General features: G+C 42.8%; 1 protein-coding gene across 4 annotated transcripts in view; it reads right to left on the bottom strand.

Annotated features, from left to right (window-relative positions):
* The window catches only part of LOC128873857 (transient receptor potential-gamma protein), a 69452-nt gene that overhangs the window by 42374 nt on the left and 3444 nt on the right, over positions 1 to 23634 (bottom strand). For 2 of the 4 annotated variants that reach the window (XM_054117802.1, XM_054117803.1), the window contains exon 2: positions 11252 to 11304. In XM_054117802.1, the coding sequence (XP_053973777.1) occupies positions 11252 to 11285 (34 nt within the window). In that variant the 5' untranslated portion in view covers positions 11286 to 11304. The remainder of the gene's footprint in view (positions 1 to 11251; positions 11305 to 23634) is intronic. The other 2 variants (XM_054117804.1, XM_054117805.1) reach the window with 1 other exon arrangement.

Genomic DNA, 23634 nt, shown 5'->3' with positions numbered 1-23634 from the left:
TGGAAGTCTGCGTGCTCGTTCAAATATCCTGGATTGTCCCTGTCCAGAAAATAAAACGTTTCGGGACTGGACATGAAATTAACGCCCGTTATCCCTCCGTTCTCGGTGATTTTTCCAACACGCTCGAGGACGAGAGAAATCACCAGGATTATTCGAATACGAATTGCCGCCGACGGATCACGGTTTGCTGGCATCAACGGGATCTTCTTCCTGCTGGTTTTATCCGTCGTGTAAGCGGATGAAATATCCTCGTGAAATCCTGTCGAGAAGGAAACGGATACGAAGAACCTCACTCGCGAAGCTATCTTACGAATTCCTAAGTCTCTACCAAAAAAATCGCCTAATTCGCACTTGCCGAAGTCGACGTAGACAGCGATACGTTTCACTCCATTCCGGTGACATTCTCGTCACGAGTACGAGACGAAATTCACGCGTCGCGTCCACACTCATCGGTAGCCAATAAATGTCCTTCGAGGTTGAAATTCCGTCAGGCTTGATGGTTTAGGAAACGATACCTCTTTTTCCTGCTAACTTTCTTTTCTGTATCTGTCATCCCTACAAAGCCGTATAATTTTCCCGGTCTGAATCTTCCGAAGCTTGGTGTATAACATTTCTCGTTTACGAATATTATAATTATTCGTATATCGCTAAACAGAGAATGACATTCGTTGATATCGATGACTACGTATAATCTCCATCAGCGGATTTAATAGAAATCGTTCGATCGACGACAGTCACGTAATATTTCACGTTTATCGAAAAACACGTTTCACGTGGAACGGCAGCCAATATTGGCGATCTAATAAGGACCAAGGAAAAACAGAAACGTAAAACAGGCCACAGCGACGTGCCTCATTTCCCTCGCAAATGAAGAATCGATATCCCGCGGATAAATCATATCTAGGAACCGCGCAAGTGTAACTGAACGAGCAATTTCATTTCGCAGATAATAAAAATGAAGAAATATCGTCCTCGATACGTTTTTCACGTATTCCCAGCTTTAGTATGAAAAAAACAAACGAATATTGGATCGATGTTCTCGTGTCGGAAAAGTGGAAGCATTGTGCGTTTTAAGCTTGACGCTTAAAAGCTTTTCAATAACGAAAGATAAATTTCGCATTAATTTTTTCAGGTCCAAAGAGAAAAACGAAAAGAAGGGAATAGGAAACTTAACTTATAGACGCCGATGCCTCTGGTTTAATAGGTATTCTAAAACGTAATCCAGACGCTGCATTTTTACGTTGCATCCTGTTACATGCAATTCTGCTCTTTTTCCGTTTCTAGATTACATTTTAATTCGATCATTTCCACCTATCGGGCAGGATACCGTAATTATTTTGTGTTTTTATCACGCCCCGCTGCTCGCGGTACACAGGGTTAATTTAATTTCGTTCACCCTCTGCTTCCCGCCACTGGCTGTCCGCGTTTTTTACCAACATCCGAATTTCAGTTCGGTGAAAACAGAACCAGAATGTAATCGAGCGAAACGGAAAAAAATGATTCGCACCACAGACGCACTGGAAAATACTAGTACATGTTTTTTTTTTTACGGTACGAAGTGAAAAGTTGATACTCGAATTAGTTTATTGACCAAGATCGAAGTACAAGGTGGGCCAATAACTATTAGCACTGCAAATACCTTCGAAAATATAAGTTTCACAGAAATATTTGCTGAAATAAAATTGCACATGATGCGTGTATTAATAGTCCTCCCTTTAATTTCTTAACATCTTTTAAAACTAAATTATTCTTCTAAATAACAATCCTCGAACCGTCGACTTCCATTTTCGAATCGAATTCGAGATCACGCGGCAGGTTAGGCACCGATGACGCATCGCATGGAAATGTCAGAAGCACGTGTACCTAATTTTTGTCAGTTTTCCGTGGCCTGCTTCCGCTTTTAGTTGCCAATCGTAGCAATTCGCTGTATTTGTGGACCAACCACTCGAAACTGTGTGCGCTTGGTTTTATGTTCGATAAACTGAATGCATTGCGAGAAAAGAGCGGCACGTATGGACGATACGTAATAAAATGCAGGACTCTCTCGAGTTGCGAAATGCGAAGCCTCGATCATCGTGTAGATTTCAATGGTTTGTGAAATTGTTTAAACAGCACCTTGGCGTTTGTTGGAATAAATTTGCGCTGTATTTCGCTGTACGATTCGCGATTTTTGTTTCGAAAATGTGTATCGAAAACCGAGTCGAGATCGTTAATCACGAAATCGTACAAGATTGTAAACAGCTGCACGTTAATTTGCCATTATTTTGAGGTGTTCCCGTTTTTGTTATTTTATGCATAAGCGACGCAATCCACTTGGTGCTTGGAGACCCTTTGTGAAACGTGAAGGATCCAACAGGAAACGTCGAGGACGTATACCAACCAAGACACTCTGTATGTCTCCTATTTAATTAATGGTCATTTAAATAAAGGAGAGGATTCGTAGCTTGCAATGCGAGTCCTTCAACAGCTTTCAAGACGGCATAACACGGTAAAACTTTGGAGGGTAGTTTCATTCTGTTAACAGATTCTGGAAACTTTTAAAGTTTCATAAAAATCGTGGGTAACTTGGTTGATGTAGGGGACGTTTTATGTGGCGAGGCGCACAGTCGGACAAAGATAACCTACTCCTTCTAACTAGAATATAAAATAATTGTCAAAGATCAGATATCAGTAAACCGCTCGAATGATTCATCGCTAACGGGAGAGTGGTGATCCAACACACGAAGACGTATCGCGAAACAAACAGTCCTTGGCCAAAAGATCGGTCGTATTTCCAGAAGAATTCGTTGCCTTCGAGGAGACGCGTTTAGTCCGTCCTTTGGTCGGCCCTCTCTCATCAATCATTTATCAGCTTACCGACCATTCAAGCGAAAGGTCCATTATCACTGTACGCATCAATCTCCGAGCATCGCGCGAGGCCTATAAGTATACGAGCGTTCGTGTCGGTGGTCGTACGTATAATTGCATCGATCGCTCCACGGAACATTGCGTTTCATTGTGATCGACTCGACGAGACCTCGTTATTACTTCGAGGACCATTTCGCCTCGTGCCTCTCCAAACAACGAGGAGAGACTCTTCACCTCTGCCCTCGAAAACCGTTCGACGAGAACGATTGTCCGCAACGGGCCGATGATTTTTCAAAATTCCAGCCGCATTCCCTCCTGACAAATGAGTTTGCTACACTTCTCGCGCGACCATGCTAATTAATTACAACGAACTTGCGTTTTTGTAGGATACCGGAAAACGTCGGCGTCGTTCTCGCACTCCTTGCAGCTAATTAAAACTGCAAGACTTGGTACTATTACGAAATACATTTATTTCGTGATTTACGTACAGGTTAGACAAATTGCACGAACACTCTTTGGGAAATCAAACATCCAAGATGTTTGAGAAATTGATATTTCCGGAGAACGTTCAAACAAAACTATTTCCTTTAAGAATGTCTTCGTGACACCACGACAAATGCTAAAGAAACAATTCCAATGAAATGGAAAGAATTTCACGGAGAAGAATGTCCAGTACCTGAATCGGATAAGTAAAGGGTGCGACATCGTCGAGCGGAGAGTGCGACGACTTCCGTTAAATTTTATTGCTCCGATCACGCGAACTTGATCCAAGTTATAGTCTCGAGTTTTCCGCCTTTCACGCTTTTGTGAACACCCGTCGAGTTTTTCCTTGCTTACCTTCCTCTCAACTCCACTCATCTACGCGTGGCTTCCTCGTGCGTGAAAAAGTCGCGGCTAGAACCTCCTTAAATACGAGAATTAAGTATTTACCAGCGCGAAATTTCCAGATGACCGCGCCGATAGAAGGGTAAAATACGAGCGAGGACAGCTGGTTCCATTATCTTCGAAAAGCTTCCGCGCGCTTTTATGCCCCTCGGGAACGAAGACAATGGTTTAATACCTCGTTCGTTCAGGAATCGAGGCAAGCATTATTTGCGGAATTATCGACTCGATGAGCTGGGACTTGGGACACCGAAGGGTGTTGCGAGGCCATTTCTTGCGTCTCGAAGAGCTGGCCACTTTACGACAAAGAACAACTATACCGTGCCGTTTCGTGTGGTGCGTTTTCTTTGCGGTCTCTGTATCGTGCGATCTCCAAACAATTTTGGAGAAAATTGATCTTTGATCACCTTAAAATGGTAAACAGCGAATAGTCGATAGCTCGCGTGCTGTATACATACATGTAGGTACGTGGAGAGACGGAAAACGAGGACACCGGCGAAAGAACATTTTTTGTATTTACTTGGCTGCCTGCCGCAGACACAAAAACTGTGATTGGTTGGATTACGAACTGTGGCGAAATAAACTGACGGTTGATTTCGGTTAGATGCGAGAGAGAATGAGAATGTAGTGTGTCGGAAGTATGTGTGCCACGATGTAAACGGTCCACGGCACGTTTCTCAGCCAATGATGATTCACGTTTCGGGCTATAAATTTCGCGCTCGACGATTCGTTGAAAATTCCGTTTTTGTCCGTGGAACCGAGCGCCAAGGTCGGGAGGATGAACGGCCAGCATCTTTTGAAAATGGAAATCGATTCGAGGGTGCCGCGAAATACCGGCGGTCGTTTTATAGAGACAGGCAGATGAAAGAAGAGATGGAATCCCATCGTTCGGAGATTCTCTGGAACGAACGTATCGAATACTATCCGAAATAATAATCGAATGATTTGCTTAGTTCTTCGTATATCTGACGAATCCGTTGCAAAAACGATATGACTAATTTCACGGGTATTCGCGTTATTATCTTTTGTCTGTATCTTACGGGTAAAGCATACCGTTACCGCGATACACGTAACGAACTAATTTCTTGCGACCGACGTGATCCGAGCTTCTCGCAAGATCGCGTTGAGCGACGTGATTTGACATCCGCATGACGTGAGCCTAATTGCAAGGGATGTAAGCTTAATTGCACTATTTCGTATCCTGTTAACTAAAGACGATCAGCTGATTGACCCAGATTCCTCCGGCTTTACCATACGCGACCTCATCTTGCCAAGTGTTACGGCTCCTCCCTCCGATGTTCGGAATCCAACGTTCGAGTTTACGCTGAATTCACCCGACAGGTTCGGCAGAGAGATTGCCTACGTTGGACCATTTTCGACATTTTCGACATTTTCAACGGACGTTTCCAACGGACAGATTGAAAATATGTTTACCGATTGCCGTAATGTCACGCGTAAAGGAAATCCTGTTAATTCCTGCGCAAGTCCCTATTATCAAGGTATTCCACTGACAATCGTAGTTTCGAAACCAATCGAAACCGAATTAAGCGTCAATAGCCACGAGGAATTTTGATGCCGCTTATCATCGAGACGATTGACGCAGAAACACAGCTGGATCGTACACAGGGGGACCGTGCACCGACACATTATCGCAGCCAGCGGCCCAGGAAATGTGTCCTCGCATCGATTAGTCCCTTGCATCCTGTTACACAGCAATTCCCTTCCTTCCGACTGGCCAGTTATGCGGATTCACCTACCCGCAGGACCACAGACGCGTGCGACCATGAGTTGGAGCAAACGGATGCGAGAGGACATGCACGGCGACTCCGACTACTTGTTCGCTCCAATGTGACCGTCTGTGAGTTTGGCGGATTGCCAATGCCGTGAAAACGCCCTTTGTAACTTACTCCACCCGTCGCGCAAGAAGTATTTATCAAGCTCGAAGCGTATAGCTACCCTGACCTTCCAAAAAACAACACAATTTTCGAGAACTTTTAATATGAAAATTCGTCTTTTTCTGTTAATTTTAGAACTTGTGTTAGGACTAAAGAAGTTTCGACACTTGCGGGTCCCGAATGTTAATCTTGTCGCTTTCTCGCGAGATAAGCTTAATCGATTTATACGGAAGACTTCCTTCGACCGGGTAAAGTCGTATAAATTGTTCTTTCCGCTGTCACAAGGCGACTTTTTCGCATAGAATGGACAAAAACACAATGGTTGGAACCAAGCGAAGCTTCTTTCCACGTAATTCCGTATCTCCGATGGTAGGTCGCGCCAATCTGATCGCAGACGATCCGTTTCTACTACGCGCAGTTATTTTTCACTCCCGCCGACACCGACGCTATCTTTTTATTACTTTTCTTCTTCTTATTTGACGTTCATTTGCAAGTGTACTATTCTGCAACGAATAGATGAGACTATAGTAATTCTTAAAATTGTTGTTCCTTTCTCGGTACTTTGCAGGATTCTGTCGTGTTTGTATGAAAAATGTGCCAGTTAATATAACATTCGCTTTTGTCTAACGAAGCGGAACAATTCGTTTCCACCGCGTTCGATTAATTGCCCGTTCGTGCTGCGGAATTATTTGAAAATTAGCGGCTTGACGGTACATTTCGAGTGTCCGGTCGCGGCGCATCGTTATTCATTTCGTGTGCTCGGTGATCGAATTAAATCTCCTCACGCGAGCCACGTAGACAAAAGAATTTGTCGCGCAAAAGATACATTGCGCATTCCTAAACGGATCGGTTATTAATGTGTATTACTGGTTTCGTTAATGAAAATCATTGATTGTTAATATCAATGGCCGAATCTACGAGTTCGCGTTATATGACTTCTCCAGCTGTTGCGCGAATAATTTGTCCCGCGCTGGCAAAGCCCCTCCGTTCGTTTGCACGACACTGGACACCGGCAAGTACGCGTTAAACGAGACATTGCACCGTTGAAAGAGTTTAATTAGTCCGAAAATTAATTAGTACGAGAATCCATGGTAGCACTATTGGAATGGAAAAGCGCACGGTCTCGCTCGAGTTATAATTATAACCTCGTAAACGTCAATGCAGCCCATTAGAGAGAATAGTGTGATTAGGTAGCGTAGAGTTCTCGATTATCTTCAATTAAAACCGATTTAACGTATTTACAATATTTGATAAATTATTAGGTCCAGTTCGTGGATGTAACATTTCATTAAATCTGGAACTGCTCCGTGGGGATTAAATACGAACACTCTTTTAAGACGATTACGTTAGACTGTATTCTTAAACGAAACTTGATCTTTAAGCATATCGTGCAATTCGGACGGTCTTTCGCATCGAGCAAACTTTTCTAATTAAATGGGAGAGCATGGACTGGGTAATAAGTTGGTCAATTATCATCTCGTTAAGTGGGATCCACGCGGTCTGTCGTACTTTGCATTATTTTATGGTTCAGTCCATCCCGTAGCTTATCGATCGGCAGTGGAAACACCCGGCAAAAACGCTTTTATCCCTCACCTTTGATCTGTGCGTGCTTTCCTACATGCGCGGCAGTTGTAATATCCGAGGGTTGAGAGTAAACAAAACGGTTTGGTTGCTGTTTTACGGCCGTTGTATCTGCATACGTTTGCTACAAAAATAACAACACTGACAAGTTTAACATTTAAATAGAAATACATTATTTCTACTTAACAGCCCCAGTTTCGTTTTTGTAGATTGTTGCGTAAAATCGAGGTTAAATTCGGAGCCGGGCGCGGGCGTGCGAATTTTCTCGTCGCGACGCCGACGTCTGGCATAGCGAACGTGTCGTACACCGTGACGATAGCAGATGTTTCTGAAACATAATTCCTTGGAGACACGTGAATATTTCCTCTCTCTGGTTACCGTTCTGACGTAGCATATTTGCCTCTCTATCTAGGACGTGCTGCGAGTTGATCGTTATTATTTCCTCTTCGGCCCGAGTGGTATCGCTCAGACATTACTTTACAACATTATTTTGCTTCGGAAACTTGCAAGAATTTCAAGAATTTCTAAACCGGCATCTCAAATCTCGTGAATCAAGATGGAAGAAATTCTGAACTTACGGAATTTTAAGAAACAAAAAATCCTGGAAAAACGCAGCCATCGATGGTGGGGTGTATAATGCTGCTGAAAATTACAGACGTTAGTTTAAATTACAAAGATTCCTGGGTAGCGAGCTCGTAAATGGCTCGCGAGTTGGTGCCGAGTAAGAACGACCCGTGAGACAAAAACTTTTGTCGCATTCCTTTGACTTTTCGCTCAGCCACGCGAACCCTTAAACGAGCGAAAGAAAGAGGGTGAAAGCCGAGGGGACCGCGAGGGCGTAGACAAAAATACCATTCCGAAATTCGAGCCAGCTACGAATTGCGATCGAGCTAATGGATAAGTCGCGTAGCTTAGAGGAGACACCGAAGGGCGTCGATGATATCACGAAACGTCGCGTTTCGTGTGTTTGGAGAGGTCCACGTGCAGATTCATCATCCTGACACGTCGTTTGTATTGTACGTACGTATGGTCGGAACAACTCGCGTTCCCAGAACGTGTGTTACGTGCAATTTGCAAAATGCCGTAAGGTCGCTATTAGCGTAATTAGTGTACATCTTTTTCCGATGAAATTAATGTTGATAGTTTTGCACGTCGGTTCAAACGGCCAGCGAAAGTGGTCGATTATTTTGTTGGGCTACAATTGCGCTATACAAAGTGTTGTCATTCGCGCGATGTTCAGTTTTCGATAAGAGGACACTGGAATCCGCTTTACGCTGTGCAATCAGCTTATAAAAGCGTAACTTCCTCGAAGGAAAGGGTATGGTTTGAGCGATGTCGAGGTCTTTAATAGCGGGTCGGCCGAGGGCACGAAAAGATTTAAATTCGATTGCAGAAGTTCAAATTAAATTCGTACCGCTTCCGCTGTAAGTATCCCTATTTATAGAATGTCGATGTGATCGTGCTCGCGTACAAAGAACCGAGTCGAAGAAGTATCGGTGTACTTTCCTCACGAACTTCTCGCTAACGAAGGTCTGCAGAGTGACGCCTTTAATTAGATTCGAACACCCGTCTCCGTCGTTATTATCGTTCGCTTTGATGGAGAGGCAAGCATCTTGTGCCGAAACATAGTACGTTCTTTTCATGCCTATTACTTCCCTATGAAGAATTTAAACGACTGTCTTGAATCATTGTAAAGAAGGAACGTGGATGCAGCGTAATTGGAGACGAGATTATAGTAACGGTAGAAATTTTCGAGCGAAAACACCTTTGCTCGACTCAAAAAATAATCGCTTTCCTCGTACGAGAATATTCGGTGTATAATTAAAACCTTTTAAATATTTCATGAAAACGAGAGGATTCCCATCAGAGTGTCCCACGCAAGGTGTTATCGTTAATTAGGATTAATCGAGCACGAACGCCATCGCGTGGTGTATAATAGCTTGCGAGGTGATAATCACTTGGTAATTAACTAATAAGCCTATGGGTAGGTTTGCAGATGTCGTGGTGCAACACAAGTTTCGTCGTTACTATCCTTTTTAGAATTAATTTTTGCAGTCTGCTTATCGAATCGGTGTACAGTAAAAAGCAATAATTTGCAAGAATGCACCACAGCGTGGTCCGTTGCTTTCAAAGCGACGATTTAACGAAATCGATAGCGTTCGTTAGCTCCCGTGTGATTAGGCTACACGCTATGCCACCGTTTCCCGTTTCACCCGTAGCATTGCATATGCATGGTATATCACGAAACAGTGATTTACTAAATAAACCTTCAAATGTACAAAGCGACGATCTACGCGAGATCGGATAGACATCGAAATCCATTTGTGCGTTATCCATTTGCTCGTTTATCGAAAACGTTCAGTTTGAACCAGAAATTGAAACGCAACTTTCGCAAAGCCAAGGCGATGTTTCTTCGCAATTTATGGAGATTGGGAAAGTTCGATTCTTTAGACCTAGTACCGACAGCTGAACATCTGGTCACTCGGAACATTAACAATGTTTCTGAATCTTATTTCTCGACCTTCTTCTAGCTTCTTGTTCTAACTGTAGATCGCGGAACGTTGCTGTCTTTGCAAAAATAATACCAGTGTGTTGATCTACGTCTCAAACTATCTATCTTATATTTATTCGATTACAACAAAGTTATTGGAAAAGCAAGTCAACACTGGAGATATCTACCGAGGCGCAGTTCCTCGATCGTGACGAAATCCTCCTCGACACACTTCGTAACAACGTTGGTTCTATGCTTGAAAGAGATTCGCGTTCTCGGCATCGGCTAAGCGACGTTCAATAATAGAAAAGCAAGCAGTCGGTTCGTTTGTAAAGAAAATGCACGATTGTTTTCACAAGTGGAGCACCCTATCGGTGGAAAACTATTCGTAAAATATTTCTACTCGACGCTCTTCGGTAGCAATGATGGTACGACTGTTCGATACCCTGTCGTAAATATTATCGTAAGGCGCTACGGCCATTTCCCTTCCCGAAACGATCGTTCATTGTGATCAACGACGTGTACCGAACACACACTACCGGGGATGGCGAATAGTATGTATCGATCCTCTCTCTGAAATCGAATATGCAACGTTTTTCGTCTCTGAAAATTCATACAACGCTCTATAGAACGAACCCTCGTAAAACCGTTAAAATATTCATGTCTCTTGTCACCTTCTATCCTACCTTCTACTTTGTGCAGTTTTTCTAATCTGAATCTGACGCAAAATGAAAGTTGGAAATTGCACGAGGCAGGATTCAACGGATACACCGTTTTACCTTGCGCGAGATAATGCTATTCGAAAGAACAATCAAACTTTTTGTTAATTAAAAACAAAATATAAAAAAACATTAGTAGGTGCAAAAATTTCGGTAACTTAGCAACTACTAGGTAGTAGAAGAAAAAAGTGCGCACCAGAACGCGGAAAGTTGCGAAACTTTTGTCTCGGGTCAGGTCAGTCGCGACTAAATTTATGGAGATTGAATGACACGAACAACGATGTAATATTCGAAAAGGCTTCTTCGGTGATAAAGCGTTCTCGTAGGCGGCGCTGACTACCGCCTTCGTGAGTGGGCGTTTCCAGTGCATCGTGAAAATTTATTAGAATCGGCCAGGGTCTACGTACGAAGGGGAAAAATCTATGCGACGCGGCCACGAAACACGCGACGGACAAACGAACTTTCGTTCGTTTCGTCGTTCGTTCTTCGCGAAAACATAAAACCGTCTATACTTGTAGCGTCTAGAACGCTAGCGGACGCTGAACCAACATTTTCGGCTATTCCGAGTGACACGCTCCTTGAAATTTCCAACAAAAATGGTCCCGCGATCAAACGATTAACAAGGATTAAACATTTTTGATTCCTAGGTTCGATACCGTCATTGGAATCGACAACAAATTTGCTAAAGAAATATTGCAATTATAGTAAAAAACGTTTCGTGACGTTGCTACATAAAGTGTTATGTCATACATAGGTGTATATGTATATATAGCAGCTAGGGTGCGCTTGGTAACTGGAGCGTAAAAGAAATCAAAAGCATCGAGTGTGTACTCTACCTGTACTCACCGATCTTCGGTATGTTCCTGTCATGATTTCCCACGGTGGAAAACTGAAACAGAAAAAGTGACGTTAACGATCGCCTCGAGATGATTTCAACGAGCGTTCTCAGGTGAACGTTTTCTTTTTTTTCCACTCATCGCAGTGTATATAGTAAATCGCATCGAGTTGCGGTCGGGTTCGCGGAAATTTTTTATATTTTCCCTGTTAATGGACCGCGTACGATGGATCGTCGTTTCGAGGAGAAGCCAAATGGATTTGGGAGAAAGCTTTTAGCATGGGGGATGAGATTCTATCAGGAAAGGAAAATTTGTCGGTATCCCAACCGTGAGAACGATTTCCTCGTAATAAAGTCTTTTCTGCCGCGTTGTTGCGTTCTTTCGATCGCGTCAACTTTTACTCGTGCAATTCGATACGGCACTTTTCTTTCAGATTGTCCCGTAGGTGTAGTTTAAGTTAAGTTTCGAATCGAGGCATATTTTCCTATCTCGAACTATCTAACGTTTCTTTTAAAGAAAACATTACTTTCCACCTCCACAAGTAAACCGTCTTTATTCGAAACCCGTTGCTTTCACTCGAAAATAGAAACCGACGGAAAAGAATTTCGTAGTCGTTCCTCATCGCAAGAAATTTCTGTCATCTCGAGGGAACGTAACGAGCATCGTCTTGCGAAACAGAATTTCTTTCAGAGACAGAGAACAGCGGATCGATAATCCACGCGTACCCTCCGTTTCCGTTTCGTTTCGAGTCGAAAGAACCGCGTGTACATACTCGAGGCCTCGAGCGACGCCCGAGCTCGAATTCTGATTAAATGTGTGCAACAGTTTCGGACTTCTTGTTTGTTTCGCGTGTTTGTTCTCAAAAGAGATATCAACTCAAAGTACCCAAGGTTTACTAGTAAAATTTACGATAAAACGCAGTAAGGAGTTTTAAAGAAGCGTAGAGAGCTTTCTCAGAGGTAAATGACCCGGCCGTCTCTCGACATAATTCTTACGTTGAACATCTCGAATACGACGAATCGTATAGATGCATCACGACTTTATGCTATCGCGAGATCCCAGAGTGTTTTTGCACCAAGGTCGTGAAATATAGTATCGATTCTCGAGAGCGAGTTTTTTTAGACGTCAGGAACGCGCCACGAGAACATGTCAAGCTCCTGGAATCCCGAATTTGCCGAAAGGAAGATGTACCGGTGTTCCACAGAGACGATAGATCGAAACAGGTCGCACGGCTGATCAAATTCCAAGTACACGGAGAAAATGTACAATGCTGAAAAAGTTAAATTGGCAACGATTAAGCAAATTCTATTAACTGTCTACCGATTATGGGTTCGTCGTTGTTTTAATTGACGATACTTTCATCCATGTAACGATTATTCAATCATACTGGACCAACGATTAATTAAATACCAACGCTACGGTGTATTTGACAAAGCTTTTAATTAAATTCCTCTGCGTTTAAACTGGTGAATCGAGAAATTCGCTATTCAGGGACCGAAAAGCATTCCAACAGTTTATCGTACATATTCTTATTAGCGAAGCGATTATTTACATAATTAGTATTTTTGTAATGGAAGGTTAAGGAATACAAACTTAGCTTCGGTAATTCTTCGTACAGCGTTATGAAGTTTACAAGACAATTTTAAAGTATACATACTTACGAAAATTACAAAGAAAAAATCGATTCTTGTCCAAAAGGGCACATATCATTCGATTTTAATTACAGAATACCTTAGCAATGTTAATTTATATAACGTGTTCATGTTTTTTCTTGGTTCTTTTATTTATTTGAAAACATCAAGTCGCGAAAGATGCTTCTGGGAACGGATAACGATGAAATCACCTGTGCACCTTGCCGACGCATTTGAATGCGTTTCAGACGATAGCTCGGGAAGTAAAGCGGTTGAAATCGAGAAAGGCCGACCTCGTTCTGAATATTAATTTGACATGGACCATTTTGGCTTTTCGCGTTATGCACGTAACGGCGAGCACGTCGAGTAAAAACCGCGAACCGAGGAACGACTGGAATCCGAAAACGGTCGTAACTTTGATTTACCATTCTGACTTGGAAAAGCTGTAATCGCAGGTGCTCGTAGTTAAAACTCTAAACGTAGGGGCAACACAACGGGTGATTAAAGGTTTTAAAACAAGGAATCTCGTGGGATCGGTAATCGTTCTGAGAGAGCGGTACACCTCATCGTTCGTAAATATCGAATTCAACAACGCGCATCACGAGAGGAGTCTGGCAAGTAAAAATATTTGAGTGCTCTCTTTTTGCTCGTAAATCATTGTATACGATTCATTGGATAACTTGTATTACAACCACGCTACTAGACATTAATCTAGGACTTTTTCTTTGGGTATAATAGATGCAAGAATATTCTGTGAACCATTATTTCGAGAAACTCGTACGATACTAGAATCCGAACGAGACAGCTTCCTTCTACGTCAACTATTTTACACCTTATATGAATCGTTCGAAACTCGACAACTTTCGATGTTACAACGTTTTTCTCTGCTTATGTGGCGGGCTCCGTGATCCAAAATTACAATCCAAGTTCGCGAGATACCCACAACATGCTAGCGAAACGTCGTAAAGTGCGGAATGAGGTGCTTAAACAACGTCCTGCTCGACGATTTTCCGCCAAAGGCTGACGATCGTAAACCAACACTCTGCGAGTAAACTTATAATTAAATGCGGTGCACATAATTTCGCTTAAAACTACTCGTGGCGTAAACGAGAACCGAAACGAAAGGGCGGGAAGGTTTCGGCAAGGTGCCAAAGATTTTTCGGGGTTAGCTTGTCAAGCTATGTAATTAAACGACAATTAGTGAATCAATACCCACCTTAATACCCACCCGGGACTAAACTTTTTACGTTCTTTTAAATTCTGTAATACAGCAGTCATATTCGCTGACAACCCAAATCCATTCGTTGCAGTTTGTACTCGATGGCACGATCAGTGCAACGGACCGTATTCCCATAATTACCCGGCCTGGCAACGCCTACTTTGTAAATTATCGTGCGAAACTGTCACCTGCAAATGTAACTATCGATCCATCCGCGAGACGTTCGGTGATCAGCCAGATACGACACACTTAATCCTAAACGAGCAACACGAGATGGCAAAAGCAGCCTCTCGGAAGCTCCTCCGGGGTCAACTCGTCTTGCTATTCGAGAACCATCGAATATTTTTGAATCGTTAACAATTTCCACTGGCAAGAGATTACGCGGAGAATCGCAAAGGATGGAAGCGCGACGACCGCAAGAAATCTGTTACAAAAGTCGCGGCTGCATCCGCGGATGTTAAACGCGCGGAAGTTTCTCGTCCAAGTTTCCGCGGCAAGGCGAACAATCGCGTTGGATATATACGCGGAATAATCGTAGACGATTATCGCCCGACATTTCCGTCTAGCGTAAACGGAGACCTGGAAAGTCAGCATCGCGGAAATTTTCACGGGCGGCTTTGATAAATTGGCTTCTCGGTCCTTCGGCGACTTTAAGTTTCATCGCAATATTCTTTCAGAAACGTTCGTTGCGACAGGATCGGACTTATTTATTATCACTTCGAAGAGGATGGAGTAATTATTTGTTCATATCTCTGTTTTGAAAATATCGTGCAAAATAATATGACGAATAAAAGATACAGGAGTTGGAAAGTCCGCGATCGGTCCTTGGCCGAGAAACAAACGTTCGAGCGGAACGAACCTGCCAGTTCCCGACTCGATTTCCCCGAGAGATAGGCAGTAGAGGCTGCACCTCGGTTAAATAGCGCTCAACAATTTGGGAAGGACACGATTCAGGAATACACAATGCCTGCAATCAGTCGCGTGCTCGTACCGGTGGCACATAGTTGTTTATCCGAAAATCGACTTCGATTTCTCCGGTGAATTGAACTCCGTGTGACGAATGAACTCTGCTCTCTCCTATTTCGTTCGAAATCCTCGCCTCGAGTAACGGAGACAGTAGCAACGGGACCAAAATTCAGACAATCGGTATCAGTCAAAGGATCTCGGTACGTATTATGCTCTATCGGCAGTACGAATGGAAGTGCATTAAACTGCTATTCGTTCTTATCTCGAGCCAATATTTCACTTGATCTGTATTTGATACAAACATTTGTCAGATTTTTATTTAAGGCTCGGTCAAGCTCGTATACCTTGACGAGTTTCGATCGACCGTCCCTCAGAAGTTGGTGAGGAAGAATAAGGAAGCGTCCATGATACCAGCCTACCGGCACTTATTGTTAGTCTTGTCTAGCGGTAAAAGCTCCGAAATGGCTTTCAGGTGCACCGAGTTCGAGATAAGCCACGAACTCCATTTTCCCTAGGGCTATTTCTTCGTAGCGTTTTCTTTCTTGCAGCTCTTTCTTCCGTTGCATCTAAGCTTTCACGCTTGCCGTGAGCGTCGCGTGTCTCCGCTTTCTGCCTTTCCTCCGCGAAGAAAAGAACGCTTGGATAAAGGTGCGCAGAGAAAACATCGTGAAGAGATGGAAGAGTCGCGCGGAAAGTGCTTCTTTCTCTCGTCTCTTTAATTTTCCGACACAATCGAGAAGGTGTGGCAAGGAAAGGCGAACAAAGACGGAGAACAAGGCCGATATACATGTCGGATGCTCGCGACTCTGGCTGATTTAAATGCCGTTGTAATACAAAACAATCGGCAACCGGCAGAGCTTTCGACTCTTCTGTTTTTCTGAAAGCGTACACGGTGATCATAGAAACTGGGACATCTGGAGCTCGTTTCCAACCTTTACGAATACGCCAAGCATATCAACTTGTTCATTGTTTGTAAAACCTGTTGTGATATTTTTTCAATTAATTACAATATACGCATAAACGTATCGTCTTTTGGTATTTTCCAAAGTTCGATCATGTTCAATTGATCGCAAATGAATGAAAAGTAAATTGTGCTTTCTGTCTCGTCATCCAAAGAAACCGTTAGTGACATACGCTATTGGATACGTATACCAGCGAACCTTATATCGCGAATTAGGTTCGAATCTCGCTTCTCTTTTTCTTTTTATTCGGTATTTTACGTTCGAAGCTTCCGCTGTGATTTAGTATCGCACTCGCAAGCTTCTTGTTCCACCCGTTTTCTGTTCCAGTTAGATAAAGGGGATGGAACGCTTTTGTCACAGTCTATTTGTTTCCTGCTCTTGTCGCGAAATTGGATTAAGGAGATTGGGACTTTGGTACGATCGGAGAGGACGCGGAGTGATGTATCACCAAAAACTCCTGACGTCGTATATAGAAAGGTAACGAAGAAATGATTCCACCTCGTTTAACATATTCGAACACGTCGAAATCGTAACGAAAGCTACCTATGTAGCTAAAAGATTAACGACGCAATCGATCATCTCGATGAATTGGCACAACATTTTCACATCCGAAAATGCTTGAATGCTTGAATCTTCAAGGAAATTCCATTAAAATTGACTCGATCCTTTCGAAGGAACAGCAGCTCGCACCAAATCGGTTATGACTTTGCTGACCTCGATGATGGCATTCGAATCATTCGGCAAGCTCGAAAACGATTCGGAAATAATTCATTTTTCCATACTTGAAATTATTTTAAATTGTACAAATCTAATTAAATCGGATTGCGAAAATAAATAACTTCCGCTTCGAACATTCTTTGCTATTTTTAAAAATGAGCGTGTTATTCGGGTGACCTGTCTTAAATGCTCCACACTGTATAAAGAATCAAAGATTTTCAGAGATAGTACTGTCCGATAATCGATTACTCAGGCACAAAGAATTCAAGCCAGACCAGTAACACCGATTAGTTCTCTTTTTCCTCCCACTCCCCCACGGCGCTGGCTTCCGAAATTATTTCTAGACAATACCTGTGGCAGAACTGAGCCCCATTCATCGGATCAGCTCTCGCCTTCTCGTCCCGCCTAGAATAGAGAACGGCGTTTCTGTTAATTAGTACACCATCCCCGGGAGTAATTAAGAGAATGCAGCCCAGGCGATAGGTGGTATGGTATGTCCAATTTCGAAGTCGACATTATCAACGCGCTCTTTATTCCACCGTTTTCCGCCAGAGCAATTAAAGTAATCGATGTAATACTAATTAACGATTTTCCACGCTTTCTACTCTATTCGATAACTAGACGTAGCAAGAGCTAAGGAACCAACGAGTACATCGGCACGCAAAGACGAATTTTAAAAGGGTGGTCTACGAGAAAGCAGCTGGGAGAGACACGTTGTTGAAAAACGCGCGAGAGATTGCCTCTTTGTTTACAAACCGACTTTTTCTATTTATGCGCTCTAGAGAGGCTACTCTAAAAATGGGAAGTGCTCTTAAGGGCTCGCATCTCTGACAGCCACGCGTGTGAAGCGACCTCCGCGGAGATACGTTAAACGGAAACCCTCTTTTCCAAGACGGTACAGTAAAATGATCTTTATTTCGATTTAAACTGTCTAAACTCAGCTATTGGTTATACTTTTACAGGCGGATGAACCAAAACTCGAAGGAAATAGCAACGCCACTGAAACTTTGGACAATGGAATTGTACCCGATGCTTTCTAATTGAACGATTTCAGAGAAGCGAGGGCCGCGAGTATGCGCGTTCTTGGATGGCCCGCAGCTGTTGTCGAACTACCGAGCGGCCACGTGAAGCTCTCGTGCATTCAACAACTACTCTTAAAACGTTTACGAGCTTCATCCAATCGGTTGTTACGTTTCCACAGCTACATCAACGAAATTAGCAGTCCTGTTTCTCACCGTGCATTTTCAAATTCACGGTTGCCGTACGACGTGCGTAGGCGTCGTGACAGGCCATTAAATCGCCGAAGGTGAATTAACGTTCATTCAATGGGTGAAAACAAGTTTGAGCTTGAACGACGCATTGTTACGGCTACGAGAAATTCGAAAAAAATGCGTTCCGAGGAAATAGTGTTTCGCCGTCCGTAAATTAAAGCTGTCGCCGCAAAGCATTCGAGAAGAATAGAAGCTTCGAGCGTTGGCACCTCAATTTTACGCTTATAATTGCCTACAATTTCATTAATTGCACTGAAAACTAATTGCATTTCGGATTTGCATACAAGAAACCTCGCAAATACTGACTGCCCTTCGTGCTTTCTCGTTGGACTAGGCGCGTTTAAAGATAAGTAAGGGCAGATTTTTATCGTCAGGAGTTGTAAAACCGGTACGTCGTTCGGTCAGAAAACTTTTTCTACGAGTGTTTGAAAGTTCTCGTTCCGTTTCGCGGCGAAAATTGGCCAGACCGCGACTAAATGGAATTTTACGCTTCGCCAAACGTTTGCGCTGGCCAATAAAGAGTGTTGGAGCTGCGAGTGTTATTGGAACTGCTATAACTACCGCAGACTTAATACAGCGAAGGTTAACACTGAACTTTATTTTACGTCTTCGGAATAAAACAAATAAAAAATAAAAATCACAAAAATCTGGCGCTATTTGCGTAGTATCGCCACTGATTTTATTTTTTTATTGTCCCAAAGTAAAGTGTTTGATCGAATTCTCAGGCATGTTATTCGCCAAGACCGATCGGTACGCAACATTCCGAATGTTGATCGTGTACAAAAATAAAAGATGTTAAAGTACTCGAGAACGATTCGATAAACAGTTTACGTTTACTTTTGCTCGTTGATCGATCTCGTAAAAAATAAGGAATGTTTATCGATTTACGAATAGGATTCTTTCGAGTTCTCGTATCATTGGTCGGCTTTGATCTTGACGATAAAAGCCGAAAATCGTTTCAAATTTGTTTAGTCGTTCCACGTACAGGTATAATCCAAGTGATCCCTATACTGCAACAAACGTAATACATACAAAGATCTTATTGTTTTCCCTGATGACGGAACGGTTCGAAACGATTTTCTTTATGTCAGTTATGTTGCTTACACGAGCTACGAAGGAAAGGGTAACGAGACAACATTTTTTAACTCGATAAAACCCATGGAGAAAGTTACTCATCTGTCGTCAATCAAATAGAACGCGCCACGGGGTCTTTCATTTTCGCTTAGAGAAATTAGGTTCTCCCTGCCGGATGAGTGATTACGGTGGTGTTGTGGACAAGAAGGTCGTAGCAGGGGGTTCCGTATACGGATTATTACCAACATGTTTCTTATCGCATCAGCGAGTCCCGGCTGTGTTTACACGAACACCGATATTCAATTCTTTTTTATTTCATGGAGCGATGTCAGATTCGATGAATGTGACTGGATCGAGATGGTTTAGTATTATTTCAAAAAGAAAGAAACTATAAATTTTAACTAAAAATCGAGAAATTTACGCTCGATCTCTCATCCTTTTCCTTCCCGGTGGTACTTAATTGTAATTGCCATCGGAATTTCTCTACACCGCTGCTCGCAGTTCCGATTAAAACCGCGTCGATTCCGTTCGTTAAACTTTAATTTTCACCATTTCATTATTCGTGTAAAGGTCGAGAGAACGCCGAAACTTGTGTTCGTTTACGAGCATTCCACGAATTATGTTTTCTCTCTTCCCCGTCTTCGTCTCGACGATAAATAAACTGTATTTGCGAACAGAATAGTCGTACAAGTCGAAGAAACGACAGACTTTCGTCTCTCACCTACCGATAAAATCTCTCTGCAAACAATATGAGAAAACTTTGATGAACTTGCAGATATATTTCACCCGCGAGTATTGTTTTTCTAACGAGAACAATGGAACCGTTTTCGCGTGTTCGTGGAGCGCGACGAACCAACAAAGCGAAAAAGTACTATTCGTAGCTTTGCGTTCCCCGCGTCACCATGGTACGTGTCTGAGAAACGATTTGGCGTGTACACATATGTACAATCGGAAATAGTCGACTGCTTTGTGGATCGGGGGCCAAACAAAACGGCTGGAACCGCAACGCAGCCACTCTCGCGAGAATTCCAAGGTGACCGCTGCAACGTTGGTGCGAATCGGCCACACGAGGCCAAACTTCGTTTCGTGTTGACAAAATAATACAAAAATCAAAACGATTGTAAATTTTCAATTAACGAAAGACATCGCAAATTAACGTATTTTCGTCTAAAAATTCAAAATGTTGCACTACCTCGTAACACCGATGATACCGATGTCCTAGAAATTTGGAATGCTCGTTCCGCATCGGATTAAGTAGTAAGTTTTCCAGAATTACTCGCAACACGCAACATCCGCATTGCCCACAAAATAACGAATCTCGTAACTCCGCACGAACGCTAAACGGTTCGTTAAAGCGAATCGTGGAGACGATTCATCGGAGAGCTTGTAAAGTTCGAGGAGGAGTTCTCCGACTGATAAATTGCGCGAGGTTTAGGTTTAGGTTCGGTCACTTTAATGCACACCACAAATCCTGATACTCAATTAGAGTAATCGATATTGCAGCTAATGCGCGGGGGCAGCCATTTATCTTTGGTTATTAGATAAGTGCGATACGCGTCGCATACCCTTTACACCGTGTGACGACAAGAAACATAGGTACGAGCAATTGTAGCGTGCGTTCGTTCTTTACCACCGACCATATTTTAATATACGATGCACAGTAGAAATCTAAACACAATATAAAATATCGAATCAATGTAAAATAAGATCGTACGGATACGCGTATGGTTGTCTGACCGTTAACAATGAATTTTATTGAAACCGAACCAGCTCTGAAAACACGCGATAACAACGTTCGTTCGTAGAAACGTAAAATCGTTTAATTATTTCTCGAGTGGGTGTCCAACGAAACGAAAACTAGTGTAAGTACAGGATTCATGGCGCATTACAGAACGTGGGGAAGGAATAAAAAAAAGGGCGGGTTATTATTCACGATGAGTGTATAATAATAATCGTTGCATGCTGCGAACAACTACATAGTACCTAGTATAACAACGTAAAAACGACCGAGCCTCATTTTGCATCTCGTAATACGCTCTTAAACCAGAAAACAATTTAAGACTTCGAATGCCTCGCGGGATTTTTTATGATCGGTTCCTTTACAGCTACGCTATATTTTATGTGAACGATATACAAATTTCGAGATATTGCAACTGTGCTTTCGCAATTCCATTTCAACTAATTTGGATACAATACTAATTGCTGGATGCGACGCATTTAATCTTCTACCTTGGTTCTCGTAATTCCGAGCCCGAAAGAGAGTCAAAGACATTCACAGTCACCTGAATATTGAAATGCTAATCTTGGCAAGCTTTTAATTCAGGTCTCTCTCAATCGCCTCATCGTCCTTTGCGTTCACCCTGTTCGCTTATTATTCGTCCTCGAGAAATTCGGAAACTCTGGGTTCTCTTGTACCTCCTTGGCTTGATTGTAAACATCGATGAAAACTTTCCCTTAGCAATCTCGTCGTTACGTGATAACGCGTGACTGGAATTACAAGACACGAGAGAACGATGCGTGGAGCAGAGGATGGCTGAATATCTGAGAGACGATCTCGGGAAAAAGGGACAAATATTACGAGAAACCGATAACAATTTCCCTATTTTCGTCGACTGCTCGAACAATGCGTCTTTCCTCGATTGGCTCGATCAATTTGCTCGAAAGTGTAAATTCCCAGGTAATTGGGAAAGTACAATTTGGAACTTCTTTTCTATTTAGCAAATAACATTTCATTCCTTTTTTTTTTTTATAACAAATATTCCGTAAAAACCAGCCACAATTTTATTTACTAATTCGTGAAAGGGTTAATCATTGACGGTTCCGTTTTCCAAAGCTGTACGAGAACGCGAACGTGGAATTTCGTGAAAATTGAAAAACTTGGTGGGAATCCGGAAAACTTTTCGTGGCATTCGCTCTTATTCGAGACGCGTCGCAACTTTCGCAGCGAACCACCGCGCCGCGTCTGCCGAAGAAATGAGTCGCAACCAACTAAAGCATGTTGTGGGGATTCTCTCATATCTTGGATGAAAAAAAAAATAGATACGCCTTTTTTTATATTTATTTTATAGATGAAGGAATCATAAGTACACTTTCATAGTTAAAGCGCTTCACCCGAAACTAACGCCCTTAAACATGCGGGTTAAACATGCAGAACAATGAGAGTACCGTGAACGTGGAGGCAGAGAGAAAGGAGGGGATCAATGAGGATGGCGTCACTCTGGGGCGTCGACGTTTAGGTACGCGCCGCGACGCCGACTATCCGCGAGATTCGTACGCCTTCTCAAACATTGGCAACGACAGAAAGTAAACAAAACAGGAGACAACTCGTTTGTTTACCACGGTTACCTCACTCGGCGTCTCGTCCGATCGACCCATGAACAGGCAATAATTTCGTTACGGTGTTAGTCGGACCCGGTATTGCGAAACTTATCTTTTCTTTGATCAGTTATAATATTTATTTCCTAAAAAAACTCGATGAAATTGTCCGGAAGACCGTGGTCCCTGGTGCAGTTTCTATTCGTCGTCGAACAAGCTGCCCTTACTAATCTGCATGCGCGCCGACTTGTGCATACAAATTACACGCATGCAAATAGCAACGCGATAGTCGCTCATGCGAGCAACGTGACATCGAATATAGCAGAAGTGTATCGAATCTAGACGCGTGTAGTATCGAGTGTACACGCCTGTAATACCCGTTCGCGTACATACATACATATCTACTATACTACACGCGAGTACAGTCGCGTTTGCGGTAACAACACGTTGCATCTGTTGGTGCTTTATTGCTTCACCGTAATTGTTTCGGTCCTAATCGCCATCTCCGGATCGCAGATTGTGCGATGCCCAATTTTCCCGTCTCTGTAAAGAAACGCGTGTCGTGCAAGAAACGACTCCCCTTTCCGTACTATCCGCATGGTTTTTAATTTCCGGTAGCGTAGCACGTTGCATTCAACTGAATTCGAAAGAGGGTTCAATCGAACTTTGAGATTGCCTGGATTTAAACCTTCGGCGAACGGAACGTTGTTGTATGTACTCTATAAAGCGATAGGCAGGATGCTTCTGAAGAAGGTGGTTCCAAAAGGATGGCAGCTCGAGTGGTAAAAGCACATAGCTTATTTCCGAAATATATTCGATCCAACTGATACATAATCGGTTGAAAAGTGAAGCATCGATATATGTATAACAGTCATCGAAATGTTTGAAATTCTTCGGGGGTAAGCTACCGCGATAATTAATTTCCATGTTCTCCTCGGTTAAATACCCGGTCGCATTGTTTTGTCGCGTGGACATTATTTATAGCTATGAAAATATTCCGTGCAAGCCGGGTGTGTACGACGCCGGCACAAAACGTTAGCCTTCGGATGACCCAAATAATTGAGCGTTCCGATAACCCCGATTCAGCTGATTCAGCCGATGAAGGAGCATGAAAATAGGATAATAAGAGTTCAGCCAGGGGATAAGGCGAGAAAATGAAGATGAAGAAGGGCGTTACACTTAAAACTTCCCCCAAGTTTTCCCCGCTTTCTCTCTCTCTCTCTCTCTC

The sequence above is a fragment of the Hylaeus volcanicus genome, chromosome 3, assembly GCF_026283585.1.
Source record: "Hylaeus volcanicus isolate JK05 chromosome 3, UHH_iyHylVolc1.0_haploid, whole genome shotgun sequence".
NCBI lineage: Eukaryota > Metazoa > Arthropoda > Insecta > Hymenoptera > Colletidae > Hylaeus > Hylaeus volcanicus.
Note: the sequence above shows the minus strand (reverse complement) of the source record. Positions and strands in the feature narration are given on the sequence as shown.